The sequence below is a fragment of the Hyperolius riggenbachi genome, chromosome 8 (assembly GCF_040937935.1).
Source record: "Hyperolius riggenbachi isolate aHypRig1 chromosome 8, aHypRig1.pri, whole genome shotgun sequence".
Taxonomy (NCBI): Eukaryota; Metazoa; Chordata; class Amphibia; order Anura; family Hyperoliidae; genus Hyperolius; species Hyperolius riggenbachi.
In genome coordinates this window covers 173,974,754-173,993,092 of record NC_090653.1, presented here as the reverse complement: position 1 = coordinate 173,993,092, position 18,339 = coordinate 173,974,754, and the positions used below count along the sequence as shown (strand labels likewise).

Below are 18,339 nucleotides of genomic sequence, written 5' to 3'. Positions count from 1 at the left end.
TAGCCCCTCATGAAACATGACAGGGGGTCAGAAAAGTCATAGATGCTTGAAAATGGGAAAATTCACTTTTTGCACCATAGTTTGTAAACACCATAACTTTTACCCAAACCAATAAATATACGCTGAATGGGTTTTTTTTTATCAAAAACATGTTTGTCCACATTTTTCGCGCTGCATGTATACAGAAATTTTACTTTATTTGAAAACTGTCAGCACAGAAAGTTAAAAAAATCATTTTTTTGCCAAAATTCATGTCTTTTTTGCTGAATATAATAAAAAGTAAAAATCGCAGGAGCAATTAAATAGCACCAAAAGAAAGCTTTATTAGTGACAAGAAAAGGAGCCAAAATTCATTTAGGTGGTAGGTTGTATGAGCGAGCAATAAACCGTGAAAGCTGCAGTGGTCTGAATGGAAAAAAAGTGGCCGGTCCTTAAGGGGTAGAAAGCCCTAGGTCCTCAAGTGGTTAAAGAACTCTTCATTTCATGTTACTGCTTTGCTCAAAATCCCCATATTCTGTTTCAGAATAGCACTGTCAGTTTAGCCCCTTTTCTGCAAACTTTTTTCATTGCGTGGTTATTAGGCAGATCAGTCTCCCGAGCTGCTGGCCATGAGTGCTTTTTAGCTGCAATTTCATGCATCTGAATGGCAGCATTTGATATTTTTATATCAAAATCAATCTATATGTTCTTCCTGATTTTATTTAAAATTTCTATACCTTAGTGGCAGAAAGGTTCTGGTTAGTCGAGGCTTTCATGATCCTACCGTTCCAGTATCCTCTAAGCATATTCAACAGGAGCTTGTTGAATATGCTTCTCATGGTCCCGTTCTTGTCTTGTAAGAAAACATCCGTACATGGGATGTGCGAGTACAGTCTGGTAAGACACCAGCCATTAAGCCACAATACCAAAAGGAAGTGGGATATACCCACAAATGTGCTGTAAATATGCCAATAAAATCTTGCTTAGTGAGAAATTGTGTCAGATACTTTGGCAAATTTTATTTTTACCCCAAACCAAATTATATATTGTTGATTACCTACTTTGGTGCCTTCTAAAAATTAATCCTAGTATCTAGCTTTTACTCTAGTAGTTGGCACCTTCCTTCCTCTTCTTTGCTCCTCCACTTATCTCAATTCGCCATTTGGAGAGCAAGCAGAACACTATCAAGACTCAGGCGGAGATCGCTTTTCTCCACAAGTGATTAACCCAGTTGCAACTGGGTAACCACCCAATGTGAGTAGGACTGACTACCCCTACCCACATACAATTTAACATAATATTAACATAATACTTGCCTACTACTACACTTAGAAACCTGCTTCAGCTTAAAAACAAGTTAGCAGACCTCGAGGACAGATCGAGACGGAACAATGTTAAATTTAAGGGGATCCCAGAATCTGTCCTTACTCAAGATCTAAAATATTTTGTATAGAAGCTAACTAAATTGGTTCTCCCTGATTCTACAGAAACTGAACTCATTATTGATAAAGCCCAGCGTCTCCCTAAACCGGCTCATTTGACTACACATATACCTCAAGATGTGATTGTAAGTTATCTCTGCTACCATGTTAAAGATAATCTTTTACATATCCACAAGCAAGGTTCTCTCCCGGAACCATAAGACAAGATTTAAGTTTTTTCTCCTCTGTATTTTACATCTTCATCTGGACTTCACGTGCTTCCTTCCTGAACGCTTGTGTCTTACTGCACATGTGCACAACACAGCAAAGCATGCAGGGAGATGTAGTCTTAAGATCCTTCTGCTATGTGCTTGAAGCTTTCACTCGCTCTCCTCCCCTCCCTCCCCCTGCAGCCAGGAAACTTTCACTTATTTCTTTATTGCTACATTCCTCGCAGCGAGGCCGTGCTGTTATCTGCCGGGACCTGTGTTGTGCGATCAGCAGCTGAACACTGATTATGCTCGGATCTGTATACGGCTGTGCTTGCAGCTCACTACGAGTGCTTCTGACATGATAGTGAGCTGCAAGCACAGCTGTATACAGCTCCGAGCATAAAGTGTTCAGCCGCCTGTCACACAACACTGGCCCAGACACATAGCACAGCACAGCCTGGCTGCGGGGACCAGCAATTGAGAAACAAGTGAAAGTTTCCGCCGGGAGAGAAATCATCAAAGAGGCAGTGCCCGCAATGCTGCACAGATCAGGGATAGCTTAATCAGCACACTACTGCACTTGGGGGCATGGGGGCACAGACAGTGGGATGTATTGCCAGCTGCCTCGCATATAAGCCGAAGAGGGGACTTTTCAGCACATATTTTGTGCTGAAAAATTCAGTTTATATGCGAGTATATACGGTATGTTTAGAATATGAATGGATAAAGAAAGGCAATAAAATACCAGTATATAAATACCTTTTTCTCTTTGGTGCCATCACAACATTCCCTCTCATTAGGCTCAATATGAACTGCAGGACCTAAAACATATGAGAAAATAATAAGCAACAGATTCAATATAAATGGGGTTTTCCTACAAAGCTTCTTCTTTCTAGTGATGGTAAATTCCACACTATTGCTATATTGGAGCAAGGAATCTTTTCTTAATAGCATGGGCCTGCCGGTGACTCTCGATCAGCTGGAAGCACACCGCAAACAACCTTTGAATAGACTCCCTCGCACCTGGCACACTAACTCTTGAGGAGGCTGGGACATAGCTCCCTGCCTTGGTGTTCTCTACTTGTTTTCTATCCATAGTGAATTTAATTTTACGGGTTCTACCCCCCCCCCCCCCCCCCCCCTCTCAGTGTGGTCCTATTTAACTATTTAAGCCACTGAGAGTCTCTGGGCCTTTTTGTTGTGGGACAGTGAGGAGTTTTTCGCCCAGATAGAATGTTGACATTGATGTCTTTTTCTTCTATTTTTGTTGGCAATATGCACAGTTTTGTTTGTTTGTGTTATTTGTTTTTTTTTATTTTTAGGAGTCCTGATTGGTCAAGGTCGTGATACACTGGTATATCTCGATGTTTTGCTGATTAAGTTTATATTTTTATCATGCCTAGACAGTTTAATTTGATTACGCACAATGTCCAGGGGTTGAATGAACCAGTCAAACGTAGAAAAGCCTTCCAACATTATCAGAGCTTAAAGTGAACCAGAGACGAAGCACCCTTGTGTATTTTACCATAGAAATCAGTGGGAACATTAGAGAAAACATTTACCATGCTCTCTGTTCCATCCTCACTGCTAAAAGTGTCTGTTATCTAGCTGAGATAAGAATCCCGGACTGAGCATTGATTCTGGCTTTGCTATAATGACTCAGCTATAATGATTCCTGAGCAAAGCCAGCAGGGGGCAGGCTTGGACTTGAAGACAGCAAAGAACACAGTCTCAGCTATAATTATTCTGTAGCAAAGCCAGACCGACTGCTTAGTCGGGATTCTTATCTTAGAGGTGATAACAGGCAAATTAAACAGAGAACAATGTAACAAAGAGCAGATTAGGTGTTTACTGTCATGTTCCCACTGATTTCTAAGGTAAAATACATGAGGTTGCTTCATCTCTGGTTCTCTTTAAAAGCCTCAGTTCTGTTTTTGCAAGAAACCCATTTTATACATTCCAAATCGCCCACCTTTCTGCACAGATCGTATAGCAGGTCCTATTATGCCTCATTCACTAAAAAATCCAGGGGAGTTGCCATAGTGTTTCATAACTCTATTTCATCCTCACTTATAGATTCTTACGTAGACCCTGAGGGTAGGATTTTGAGCCTTAAGGGTATCTTGGAGGGTAAATCTGTCACGTTGGTTAATTGTTACGCACCCAATGCTTCTAAGACTGTTTTTTTGCAATTATTGGCCTCTCAATTGGAAAGGCTATCTTCTTCTCATTTGATCATAGCAGGTGACTTCACTGCAGTAGCTAACCCCAGCTTAGATAGGTCAGTTCAGTCTCCCTTTGCTCAGACCTTCCCGAGAAGACTTACTAGCCTCCTTTCAAGACTTAAAGTTATCGATATATGGAGATCATATAATATCGGCTGCAGACAGTACGCCTTCTTTTCTCACCCCCGTCAATCTTATGCCCGCTTGGACTATAATTATTTATCTTCTATAATCGCCTCCAACTCCTCCACTTCAGATATCATTACCTGTAGTTGGTCAGACCATCATATGGTTCAATCATCCTTGGTGGGCTTTGGCTTACCTTTTAGTCCTAGTAACTGGAGGCTTAACGATTCTCTCCTAGCGGAGGAATCAGATAGAATTTCGGTAAGGGGTGAGATGGAGGAATACTTTTTTTTTTTTTAATAGTGAGGATAATACATCCCCCATTCTAAGATGAGCGGCTCATAAGCCAGTCCTGAGAGGCGTTTTTATTGCAAAGGCAACTAGGGCTAAAAAACTGAGATCGCAAAAAATTCTTACATTATCTGCTGAGCTGGATTTGTTATATAGGCGCCACTTTGGGACTACATCTAGAGAGATTTTGCATGAGATTAACCTGAAACAAACTGAATTCTAGCCTTGATAATTCACATGCTAAGGCATTGACGTTCTACAAAGCTAGATTTCTATTACGTGGAAATCATCCTTCTACCCAGTTTGCTCGCAAACTTAATCAATATTATAAGCCCCTCTCACGTTTACAAATTAAAAAGTAATTGAGGCATTGAAGAAGTGCTACCTCCCAAAGTTTTAAAAATGTTTTGAGGAATATTACTAAAATCTTCTAGGGACCGAGATAACATCTAATGCTGCTGAGCTTAAAGGAATACTTAAGTCAGCTAAAAAAAATGACTTTTACTCACCCGGGGCTCTCCTCAGCCCCTGCAGCCGCGTTCCCAGCCTGTCGGCCGGTGACGGGCAAACCGGAAGTGGCCGCCGGCGAGTCCAGGCGCATCGGAGGGACACGGCGAGGGCACCGTTCAGCTGCAGGAGGCTGAGGAGAGCCCCGGGTGAGTAAAAGTCATTTTTTTTTTAGCTGACTTAAGTATTCCTTTAAGTCATGGTTGGATACCCTCCAGCATTGACCTCTGAGCAGCTACAATCTCTTAACACTCCCAATTTCTTCTACAGAAGTTTTAGCGACAATAAAATCTCTCAAATCTTCCATTGCCCCAGGCCCAGATGGGTTTTCTCCTCTATACTATAAAAAATTTGCTGACACATTGTCACTCCCCTTGACCTCTATGTTTATGATTCTTCAGGGTGAGAATTTTCCTTCGGAAATGCTTCTGGCAAATATGACCCTTCTACCTAAACCTGATGCCGATCATTCTTCCCTTGCGGGTTTTCGACCAATTTCGATTTTGAATAATGATATCAAACTCTTTGCTAAAATCTTGGCATCGTGACTAGGTACCATGGTGAGTGATTTGGTAGCTCCTTCCCAGACTGGATTCATCCCTGGTAGGCAAGGCTCTGATAATGTGAGATTGGCAGTTAACATTTTACAAGATGCAGTGATAAAGAAATCAAGGTTTCTGATGTTGGGTCTTGATATCAGTAAAGCATTCGATTCAGTGGGTTGGCAATATTTGACTACTGCTCTGGAGAGCTTTGGCCTAACCGGTCCTATCATTTCAGCAGTTTTAGCTTTGTATGATTCTCCATCTACTGTGATTCGCATTCCTGGGGCAACTTCTGCTCCCATTCAACTTAAACGAGGCACCCGTCAGGGGTGTCCTTCTCTCTCCACTGCTGTTCGCTCTTGCTTTAGAGCCCTTGACGGTGGCGATTAGATGACATCCCGATATTTATGGATATGGTGTTGATAATATTAAGTTGTCTTTGTATGCTGACGATGCTCTCCTATTCTTGACTAGACAATTAACCTCTTTACCAAATCTCTTCCAATTATTAGAGACTTTTGCAAATTTTTCGGGGCTTCAGGTTAATTCGTCTAAATCCACAGCCCTCCCGATCAATCTATATCCACACATGATTAGATGGTTGGATTCTACTTATGGTTTTAAATTTAAATATTTGGGAATTTTTCTTACACCTTGCTTTGGGGACCTATATGGAACAAATTTTTCACATACAGTTATCAACATTACGCAACTTTTGAAGACCTGGTCTACATACAAGGTTTCATGGCTGGGCAGAAATGTCGCCTCTAAGATGATTATCCTTCCCAAATTATTATATATGTTTCGTATGCTTCCTATAACTAAAAAATCTTTATCTATTATTCAATCACAAATCAACAAATTCATTTGGGACGGTAAACCAGCCAGAGTTCATGCACAGATTCTTTATAGACCCCCCTTGCAAGGAGGTATTGGCTTGCCGAGCTTATGGCATTACTATCTAGCCTCCAAGCTTAGTCAAATTTTAGATTGGAATATAGATTCAAAACCTCCAGCCTGGTATCATCTAGAATCTACCCCAGTCTTTCCTTTCCATCTAAATTCATTAGTTACGATAGTCTCTAAGAGGGATTTGACCGTTCTTGCTGGCAGGAATAGGATTGTATCGTCATTGGCTAAACTTTAAATTTCTATTGCCTCTGCATACAAACCTTTGACCTTTCCCTCCTCCAGGATTTCTATCTTTGGTAACTCTGGTTTGTTCCCGCTTTTAGGAACCCACAGGTTTTTCCCTGGTGGAGGGATAAAGGTCTCTATTCAGCTAATAGGTTTTGGATTAGTGATGTTCCTATTACTTTCAACATGCTTTAGTAGAGACGCCCCCATGGAAGAAGCATAACGATTTTGCCAAATCAAACACTATTTCTCCTCAATTTTTTCCTCATCTCCAGTATATGACCCCACTATGTTTGAATCGTTTTATTTAGTTTTTTCCCGTAGAAAAGGGTTAATTTCATCACTTTATGCTCTATTGCTGGGACGTGATCATGATGATAAAATGTCATATATGAGAGCTTGGGAACAGGATTTGGGTATTCAATATGATCGCACTGATTGGTCTTCTGTTTGGACTGCTGTCTCTGGGGTGATCAAATCAAATATGGTGAAAGACACAGCTTATAAGATCTTGTTTCGTTGGTATTATACACCGTCTAAATTACATAAAATGTACCCTTCAGTCCCATCGGCCTGTTTTCAGGCCTGTGGCAAGGAAGGCACATTGTTGCATGTTTTTTGGGATTGCCCCAGTGCACAGCAGTTCTGGGAAGCATGGAAATCTATGACTAAAGATGCGTTTGGCCTTCCGGTTTCTTTAACTGCTCCCCAGGCCCTTTTGTATACACAGAATGATGATGTCCCAGGTAAATTTAGGCCATTATAAAGATATATGTTACTGGCCGCTCAATGGTCCATTGCTTATAAATGGAAATCCACTGACCTTGAGCTAGCATTGGTTACCCAACGTCTGGACCTTATGATGTTGATGGATCGAGTGTATTATAGTACCGAGAATATGACCAGATTTGATCTTATTTGGGAACTTTGGAGGGCTTACAGACACTTTAAGTCTCCCCTGGACATGTGCGTATACAGTCTTTAATTAGTCATGAGGGTTATATACACTTCAGTACTCCTGTTTCTGGATATTGTACATAGTTTATATGTCGTTTAGCTGAGGTTTTTATTTTTTCTCTATGTGCAGTGTCCGGAGAGCTATTTAATTTGTGTTTGGAGATTTTTATGAAGGACTGATCCCTGGGATCTCAGCTGGAGGTACTCCGTGCCCCATTTCCCAGGTTGAATGGTCCAATATTATGGGCCAGGCTCCCCGGCCGCTTTTTCATTTTTCTTTTGTGTTTGTTTTGTTATCTTTTATAGTTTATGATAATTAGACTATCTATGTAAATCATTTGTATAATTGACGTGCTATTTGACTTGCATCTGATGTTGTTGTACTTGATAATCTGCTCAATAAAGCTTTTAATAACAAAACAAAAAAAAGAAAATAATAAAGATATGTGTATACAAACTATGAGCATTGGGGAAACAGTACTGTATAATGGACATTAATTTCAATTTTGTATGGCTTACTGATCAAACTGTTTCAGTATATTAAAACAAAAACCCTGGCCCTGTGTGGACCTACACAGTTCCTAGCAATTACAGTTAATCGTCAACCGTCATGCTGCAGTCAACCGTCATGTGCAGTCTGCATACAACTTGGAAGTATCATGAAGTAAAAAAAAAAGTACACGGCAAAGTGAATGTGTGTCACATCCAACATCTTAGGCCTCGTTAACATAATTTAGCGCAGATGGCAATGCGATCGGAACGCAACGCGTACGATCGCACGTCATCTGCGCTACTATGCGCTGCATGACAGTGAATGGGATCTGCGCTGCGATTCCCCAAAATGCATGCAGCATGCGATAGCGCAATCGCGCTGCCACGCAGCGCATATGATGGGAACGGTAGAAGGGCTGTCTATGCCCTTCTACCGTTCTTGCGTGTCACACACTATATGCGCTGCCAAAATGTGCACGGCAGCGCGTATAGTCTGAATGAGGCCTTACAGTCGTGGCTAATATGCAAAAAGGAGGGAGGAAATATTCTGCACTATATCAGGAGTTCAATGGACAACCAAATTTGAAAGGTAAATATAAATGCTCATGAACTTTAGGTCACCTTTGTAAGAAGCTTTTGTTGATGGTTGTGTTTCCTCCTTAGTAAAGTTACTTCCTTCCAGAGTGCTTGATTTTCCCTGGGGGGGAAAAAATATATATCTTTAATCACTTTGCATCAAGACCTCTTTCCCCCCTTATGGACCAGAGCAGTTTTTACATTTTAGCCATGTCCCCATTTAATCAGCAATAGCTTTATCCATACTTATGACACCTAAACTATAGATTGAGAGAGAGCGGGCACGCTATAGAGATATTTATAGATATTTAGATTTTTATGCATTTCAACCACTTAACCACTTCCCGACCGCCGTATATACAATTGGCGGCTGGGAAGTGGACCCCGCAAGGACCGCCGTATAGACAAATGGCGGCGGTCCTTGTAGGGGCATGGGCGGCGCGACCGCGTCATTCATGACGCGATCGGCCACCAGCGCCTAGCTCCGCCCCCCTTGCGCTGTAACCCGCCGGCCGTTCGGAAGCGCCGGCGGGTTACTAGCACCCGGATCGCCGCATGTACATGTAATGTATACAAAGTGTATTATACAGGCTGCCTCCTGCCCTGGTGGTCCCAGTGTCCGAGGGACCACCAGGGAAGGCTGCAGCCACCCTAGTCTGCACCCAAGCACACTGATTACCCCCCCTTCCCCCTGATCGCCCACAGCACCCCTCAGATCCCCCCCGCCCACCCCCCAGACCACTGTTTGCACCCAATCACCCCCCTAATCACCCATCAATCACTCCCTGTCACTATCTGTCAACGCTATTTTTTTTTAAGCCCTAAACTGCCCCCTGCTCCCTCCTGATCACCCCCCCACCCCTCAGATTCTCCCCAGACCCCCCCCCCCCCCCCTGTGTACTGAATGCATCTATCCCCCTGATCACCTGTCAATCACCTATCAATCACCCATCAATCACCCCCTGTCACTGCCACCAATCAATCAGCCCCTAACCTGCCCCTTGCGGGCAATCTGATCACCCACCCACACCAATAGATCGCCCGCAGATCCGACATCAGATCACCTCCCAAGTGCAGTGTTTACATCTGACCTCTACCCTAAACACCCACTAATTACCCATCAATCACCCCCTATCACCACCTGTCACTGTTACCCATCAGATCAGACCCTAATCTGCCCCTTGCGGGCACCCAATCACCCGCCTACACGCTCAGATTGCCCTCAGACCCCCCCCCCCCCCTTATCAATTCGCCAGTGCAATATTTACATTTGTTCTTCCCTGTAATAACCCACTGATCACCTGTCAATCACCTGTCAATCACCCATTAATCACCCCCTGTCACTGCCATCCATCAATCACCCCTGTCACTGCCACCCATCAATCAGCCCCTAACCTGCCCCTTGCGGGCAATCTGATCACCCACCCACACCAATAGATCGCCCGCAGATCCGACGTCAGATCACCTCCCAAGTGCAGTGTTTACATCTGTTCTCTACCCTAAACACCCACTAATTACCCATCAATCACCCCCTGTCACTGCTACCTATCAGATTAGACCCCTATCTGCCCCTAGGATACTCAATCACGCGCCCACACCCTCAGACCCCAGCCCTGATCACCTCGCCAGTGCATTGCTTGCATCTATTCCCCCCTCTAACCACCCCCTGAGACACCCATCAATCACCTCCTGTCACCCCCCTAGCACTCCTATCCACCAGATCAGGCCCAATACAACCTGTCATCTAAAAGGCCACCCTGCTTATGACCGGTTCCACAAAATTCGCCCCCTCATAGACCACCTGTCATCAAAATTTGCAGATGCTTATACCCCTGAACAGTCATTTTGAGACATTTGATTTCCAGACTACTCACGGTTTTGGGCCCGTAAAATGCCAGGGCGGTGTAGGAACCCCACAAGTGACCCCATTTTAGAAAAAAAGACACCCCAAGGTATTCTGTTAGGTGTTTGACAAGTTCATAGAAGATTTTATTTTCTGTCAAAAGTTAGCGGAAATTGATTTTTATTGTTTTTTTTTCACAAAGTGTCATTTTTCACTAACTTGTGACAAAAAATAAAATCTTCTATGAACTCGCCATACACCTAACGGAATACCTTGGGGTGTCTTCTTTCTAAAATGCGGTCACTTGTGGGGTTCCTATACTGCCCTGGCATTTTAGGGGCCCTAAACCGTGAGGAGTAGTCTAGAAAACAAATGCCTCAAAATGACCAGTGAATAGGACGTTGGGCCCCTTAGCGCACCTAGGCTGCAAAAAAGTGTCACACATGTGGTACCGCCGTACTCAGGAAAAGTAGTATAATGTGTTTTGGGGTGTATTTTTACACATACCCATGCTGGGTGGGAGAAATCTCTCTGTAAATGGACAATTGTGTGTAAAAAAAAATCAAACAATTGTCATTTACAGGGATATTTCTCCCACCCAGCATGGGTATGCGTAAAAATACACCCCAAAACACATTATACTACTTCTCCTGAGTACGGCAATACCACATGTGTGGCACTTTTTTTACACCCTAAGTACGCTAAGGGGCCCAAAGTCCAATGAGTACCTTTAGGATTTCACAGGTCATTTTGCGACATTTGGTTTCAAGACTACTACTCACGGTTTAAGGCCCCTAAAATGCCAGGGCAGTATAGGAACCCCACAAATGACCCCATTCTAGAAAGAAGACACCCAAAGGTATTCCGTTAGGAGTATGGTGAGTTCATAGAAGATTTTATTTTTTGTCACAAGTTAGCGGAAAATGACACTTTGTGAAAAAAACAATTAAAATCAATTTCCGCTAACTTGTGACAAAAAAATTAAATCTTCTACGAACTCACCATACTCCTAACGGAATACCTTGGGGTGTCTTCTTTCTAAAATGGGGTCATTAGTGGGGTTCCTATACTGCCCTGGCATTTTAGGGGCCCTAAACCGTGAGGAGTAGTCTTGAAACAAAAATGACCTGTGAAATCCTAAAGGTACTCATTGGACTTTGGGACCCTTCGCACAGTTAGGGTGAAAAAAAGTGCCACACATGTGGTATTGCCGTACTCAGAAGTAGTATAATGTGTTTTAGGGTGTATTTTTACACATACCCATGCTGAGTGGGAGAAATATCTCTGTAAATGGACAATTGTGTGTAAAAAAAAAAAATCAAACAATTGTCATTTACAGAGATATTTCTCCCACCCAGCATGGGTATGTGTAAAAATACACCCCAAAAACCATTATACTACTTCTCCTGAGTACGGCAATACCACATGTGTGGCACTTTTTTGCAGCCTAACTGCGCTAAGGGGCCCAAAGTCCAATGAGTACCTTTAGGCTTTACAGGGGTGCTTACAATTTAGCACCCCCCAAAATGTCAGGACAGTAAACACACCCCACAAATGACCCCATTTTGGAAGGTAGACACTTCAAGGTATTCAGAGATGAGCATAGTGAGCCCGTGGCAGATTTCATTTTTTTTTTGTCGCAAGTTAGAAGAAATGGAAACTATTTTTTTTTTTTGTCACAAAGTGTCATTTTCCGCTTACTTGTGACAAAAAATAATATCTTCTATGAACTCACTATGCCTCTCAGTGAATACTTTGGGATGTCTTCTTTCCAAAATGGGGTCATTTGGGGGGTATTTATACTATCCTGGAATTCTAGCCCCTCATGAAACATGTCAGGTGGTCAGAAAAGTCAGAGATGCTGGAAAATGGGAAAATTCACTTTTTGCACCATAGTTTGTAAACGCTATAACTTTTACCCAAACCAGCAATAAATATAGGCTGAATGGGTTTTTTTTTTTTTTTAATCAAAAACATGTTTGTCCACATTTTTCGCGCTGCATGTATACAGACATTTTACTTTATTTGAAAAATGCCAGCACAGAAAGTTAAAAAAAATAGTTTTTTTGACAAATAATTTGTTTGATGAATTTAATAAAAAGTAAAATTTGCAGCAGCAATCAAATAGGACCAGACACTTTTTCCATTCAGACCACTGCAGCTTTAACTGTTTATTGCTCGGTCATACAACCTACCACTTAAATGAATTTTACCTCCTTTTCTTGTCACTAATACAGCTTTCTTTTGGTGCCATTTGATTGCTGCTGTGAATTTTAGTTTTTATTATATCAAAAACGACATGAATTTTGTCAAAAAAATTTTTTTTTTTACTTTCTGTGCTGACATTTTTCAAATAAACTAAAATTTCTATACATTTTTGTCCACATTTATTGTGGACATTGTCTTTGATAAAAAAAATAATCCAATAAGTGTATATTTATTGGTATGGGTAAATGTTATATCGTTTACAAACTATGGTGCCAAAAGTGAATTTTCCCATTTTGAAGCATCTCTGACTTTTCTGAGCACCGGTCAGGTTTCATGAGGTGCTAGAATTCCAGGATAGTATAAATAACCCCCAAATGACCCCATTTTGGAAAGAAGACATCCCAAAGTATTCACTAAGAGGCATGGTGAGTTCATAGAAGATTTTATTTTTTGTTACAAGTTAGCCGAACACGACACTTAAGTGACAAAAAAAAAAGTTTCAATTTCTGCCAACTTGTGACAAAAAAAAAAAAAATGAAATCTGCCACGGACTCACCATGCCCCTCTCTGAATACTTTGTCTACTTTCCAAAATGGGGTCATTTGTGGGGTTGTGTTTACTTTCCTGGCATTTTGGGGGGTGCTAAATTGTAAGCACCCCTGTAAAGCCTAAAGGTGCTCATAGTACTTTGGGTCTCTTAGCGCACCTAGGCTGCAAAAAAAGTGTCACACATGTGGTATCCCCGTACTCAGGAGAAGTAGTATAATGTTTTCTGGGGTGTATTTTTATATATACCCATGCTGGGTGGGAGAAATATCTCTGTAAATGACAATTTTTTTACACAATTGTCCATTTACAGAGATATTTCTCCCACCCAGCATGGGTATGTGTAAAAATACACCCCAAAACAAATTATACTACTCCTGAGTACGGCAATACCATGTGTGACACTTTTTTTGCAGCTTAGGTGCGCTAAGGGGCCCAAAGTCCTATGAGTACCTTTAGGATTTTACAGGTCATTTTGAGGCATTTGATTTCCAGACTACTCCTCACGGTTTAGGGGCCCTAAACCGTGAGGAGTAGTCTGGAAATCAAATGCCTCAAAATGACCTGTAAAATCCTAAAGGTACTCATGCCAGGGCAGTTTAGGAACCCCACAAGTGATCCCATTTTAGAAAGACAACACCCCAGGGTATTCTGTTAGGAGTATGGAGAGTTCATAGAAGATTTTATTTTTTTGTCATGAGGGGGGGGGGGGGGGGGGGGTGTTGGGCACCAAACACCTGGTTGTTTATTCGGATTTACCAATTCACTTGGTCGGTATTTGCTGTGAGGATTAGTTTAGATGTGGGCCATGGGAATTTATATGCGCAACTACATTCCAGAAAGCTTTTCAATGAATGAAGCTGTTAAATGTAGCATCTGAGCCACCTAAATTATTTATTTAGCTCAGACATCATCTACAGTCCCAGTTCAAATTGAAAATTAGACAATAGGGTGCAGTGACGGCTACTTCAGCTTGGGGTGCAGTAAGGATTGCCATTTGCTGAAGTGTGGCGGTGACACAGCTTGGTGAAGATGCTCCACAAGATGCCCCTGCAGCAAGGATGCACCAGGTTTAGAATATTTTTTTTCCCCGGTTTTCGGCTTCTAAACCTGGATGCGTCTTATGATCTAGAGCGTCTTATGAATCGAAAAATACAGTAAATATTTCTAATGATAAAGCACCCATAACCCTCCATTTAGCAGCCCTTGACTTGCAACCTACAATTTTCTAAGCTCTGCAAATCTGAATAGTGTGATGCTACTGAACCAAGTAGCAGCTCAGTCCACAGAAATAACTTCTTCAGATGGGCAGCTTCAGGCTACATTAGCAGATTATTACAATAGGATTTTGAGACGTGGAAACCTTGTTTGCCTCAATGTTAACATTTGGCCCCATACTAAATTGATGATCTAGTCACATTTTGTGCTAGAGAGTTTTCCTTAAATAAAACCTAGAACCCAATACTGGGGGCTCATCTGGCAATCCACACGGGAAGGGCCCAATACTAGGGGCACATCTGGCTGCCTATAGGAGGGCTAATACTGGGGCCACCTGGCTACTAATACTAGGGGTGTGTGTGTGTGGGGGGAGCTACCTAATACTGGGGGCATATCTGCTATCTGTACAGTTTGGAGAAGTGCGCACTTAAAAATCTCTGGTGCTGGCGATCCAAGTTAAGAATGTGTACACAAGATAAGATTATAAGCAGTTCAGATGCGGGTTCTCCCTGCAGAGAAAGTCAGCCCTGTGATGTAACCCTTTAAATGCTGTTTTACAAAAAAAACCAAAAAAAACATTGTGTTAGTAAATTATATGCTGTAAATAATTTTTACAGCAAAGAAGAAATTCTGGGTTATATTCCGCTTTAAGGCTCATACACATGCTCAACATAAGGCTTTTAAATGCCCAATTATCAAACAACTTTTGTTGTTGAAAAACAAAAAAGATGTTTGCTACTGTTCAAATAACTGATAAGACGCAGCTCAAGTCAATCCAACACAAGTCCTGACATCGGTTGAAGGTCTCAAAATCCTTCAGCTGTGGAAAATAAGGCCAATACAGTTGAGGGCAAAAGTATTATCATACAACTTTTGTTGTGAAACAAGTTGAAACAATCAAAAAAAAGCGGGTTGCTATTGTTTAAACAACTGATAAGACATCTTATCACTTGTTTGAACAATAGCAGCACGGTGGCGTAGTGGTTAGCTCTCTCGCCTTGCAGCGCTGGGTCCCTGGTTCGAATCCCAGCCAGGGCACCATCTGCAAAGAGTTTGTATGTTCTCTCTGTGTCTACGTGGGTTTCCTCCTGGCACTCTGGTTTCCACCTACATTCCAAAAACATACAGATAAGTTAATTGGCTCCCACTAAAATTGGCCCTAGACTACAGTACTTACACTACATAATATAGACATATGGCAATGGTAGGGATTAGATTGTGAGCTCCTCTGAGGCACAGTTAGTGACAAGATATATATATATATATATATATATATATATATATATATATATATATATATATATATATATATATATACACACACACACACACACACACACACACTGTACAGCGCTGCGTAATATGTCGGCGCTATATAAATACTAAATAATAATAATAACAAACAACTTTTTTTGGTTGTTTCAACTTGTTTCACAACAAAAGTTGTTTGATAATTGTGCTGCATAAGAGACCGCTATTGAGCGTGAGTATGAGGCTTAAAGAGTAACTGTTAGCCCCAAAATGAAATTTAAATCTCTATTGCAATGTTTTAATTACTTTGTAAGGGAGCCAAAAAGGCAATGCAGAAGTTAAAAAGCAATCTAATTTTTTTACTGTGTAGCCTTTTCCCCAAGCTCCTAAGGAGGACGCAAAGCCGCATAACAGATACTGCAGAGCATGCCCATGTCTGCCCGACCCCCTCTCCCCCCCAGGACCAGGTGCCGATGTCTGCCCGACCCTCTCTCCCCCCCCAGGACCAGGTGCCGATGTCTGTCCGCTAATATTTCATCTTTACATGGGTATTTATAAAATTTGTATTTTTTTTTTAAACATTTGGGCATTTTTGGGAGGGTGAGATGCAAATAGTAATTTTTTTATGTGAATGTGTATTATTTTTTTAAACATGTAGATGTAGTTTTATTATTTGGCCACAAGATGGCTACCATGAGTTTGTTTACATTACGTCACTAAGCGTAACATGTACGCTTAGAGGGACGTAGGGGGGGGGGGGGGGGGGATGTAAGAGGCAGAAAGAGCAAGGCTTCCAAGAGAAGCCGTCGCTTTTTCTGCCGGGGAAAGGGATCAATGATAGGGCACCATGTCCCGATTAATTAATCCCCGGGCTAACGAACCGCTCCCCTGGAGTGCGCTTGCATGCACGCAATCGGCCGCGGGAGTGCACATACGTGCCTTTTGGACGTATACTATACGTAATATTTTGGCCTTAACTGTATATCCTCAGGCCCATCCTATACAACAGCGGCCATCCACCGAAATAACCGCTGATTAGCAAAAGAAACCTGTGACCTAAGCTTACCTTACTTCTTTTTCATGAAGTATGGATAACTTCCAGATCAAGTTTACCTGCAAGGACGGCAGGGAATACTGTTCTCGCCCCTGTTGGGGGCAGATATGCCTAATTTTACATCACTTTTGGACTCAACCCCAAATTGTTTTATGCATCTTGTTACACAAATGGTTCAATTTTATTATTTTTAGCACTGTGATAGCTTTCTTTACTGCAATTGCTGACCAGTCCACACTTATGCAATTATACAATGCATGGTTTCATATAAACTACCATGACTCTAAAACTCCTGTCAATTAATGCTAAAGGCCTCAACACTGCCAATAAAAGGCAAATACTTTGGAAGGAAGCTATACGAGGAAAAGCTGACATTTGTCCCAGGAGAATCATTTTTGTGGAGGTCAAGCCAAGACTTGTGCTCAGGGCTGCGGAGTCGGTACAAAAATCATCTGGCTCCAACTACCAAAAGTACCCAAAATGGCTCCGACTCCTCAACTCCTTAGTCTAATACTTACGGCGATGAATTTGGTACAAAAAAAATAAATAAATAAATAAATCACTCGACAGTTCATAAAACCAACTCAGACACCAGGTACCCAAAATTGCTCTGACTCCACAGCCCTGCTTGTGCTCACAAAAACTAAACCAGTTTACTTGTAATTTCACTAAGAAAAAGAGGAGCTATGATTGCTTTTTTTTTTAGCTATCACTATACAAAACATAAGAGACCCATTGGGTTGGTACCTAATAATTATATGTTCAAGTAATAACTTTATTGTAACACTAATGTATATGCCCCCAATCAAGGCCAATGCCCTTTTCTTAAAATGGACCAGAACTCAGAATGTCCTCTCTGCTCTAAAAGATATGCAACAGCATAATTACCTCTCTTTGTTACAGCTGATACAAATCCTAAAATAAATCTGCACAGTTTCGACTTCCCGATTCATGGAAGCAGACATATTGTTAACAGCCTGTGCTTTCAAATGAGCTTATCTGCCGTATCTGCCGTGGCAGTAGGCCTGAATGATTTTAGGAAAAGATTGATTTGCACGATTTCTGTGAGAAATTGCAATTTCGATTCACGATTTTCAATATACAACGATGGGTCAGCACACTGATGGTGAGTAGGAGTTCCCCCAGTATAGGTAGCCACATATAGGTGCCCCCAGGATAGTTTAGCAAACTACAGGTGCCCTAGGAAAGGTTAGCTAACTATAGGTGCACCAGTATAGGTAAGCCAGCTATAGGTGCCACAGTATAGGTTAGCCAGTCAAGGTGCCGCACTAGAGGTTAGCCAGTATAGGTGCAGCAGTTTGCCGTTTGGAGGCCCGGTAGTGTAGCAGATTTCTATTTATTTTTTATATCTGTCCCCATACTTCCTCCGCTCTGCCCCTCCAAACCTCCTCCTCAGACCACATATCAGGCCCCTCAGTGTGAATGTCACCACATATATAAGCACGCACACACCCAACCTCATGCACAGGAATTACATAAGACTTTAGATAAGATTTTATATTATATATATATATATATATATATATATATATATATATATATATATAGATATATATATAGATATATAGATAGATATATAGATAGATATAAGATACATCTATCTATATTTCTTATGGAGTCTGGGGACCTCCAGCGCTGCGTGCATGCTTTGCATAGAATTGCATAAAAAAAAAATTATGTTTGTGCTGCTCAACCCTTGGTAATTTATTTATAACTTTCCCCTGTGAGCC

At 41.6% G+C, this 18,339-nt stretch overlaps 1 protein-coding gene across 2 annotated transcripts in view; it reads right to left on the bottom strand.

Annotated features, from left to right (window-relative positions):
- Positions 1–18,339, bottom strand: part of LOC137527191 (heat shock factor protein 3-like) — a 167,631-nt gene that overhangs the window by 67,776 nt on the left and 81,516 nt on the right. For both annotated transcript variants that reach the window (XM_068247672.1, XM_068247673.1), the window contains exons 5-6: positions 8,514–8,589; positions 2,372–2,433 (exon numbers count right to left, since the gene is read on the bottom strand). In XM_068247672.1, the coding sequence (XP_068103773.1) occupies positions 2,372–2,433; positions 8,514–8,589 (138 nt within the window). The remainder of the gene's footprint in view (positions 1–2,371; positions 2,434–8,513; positions 8,590–18,339) is intronic.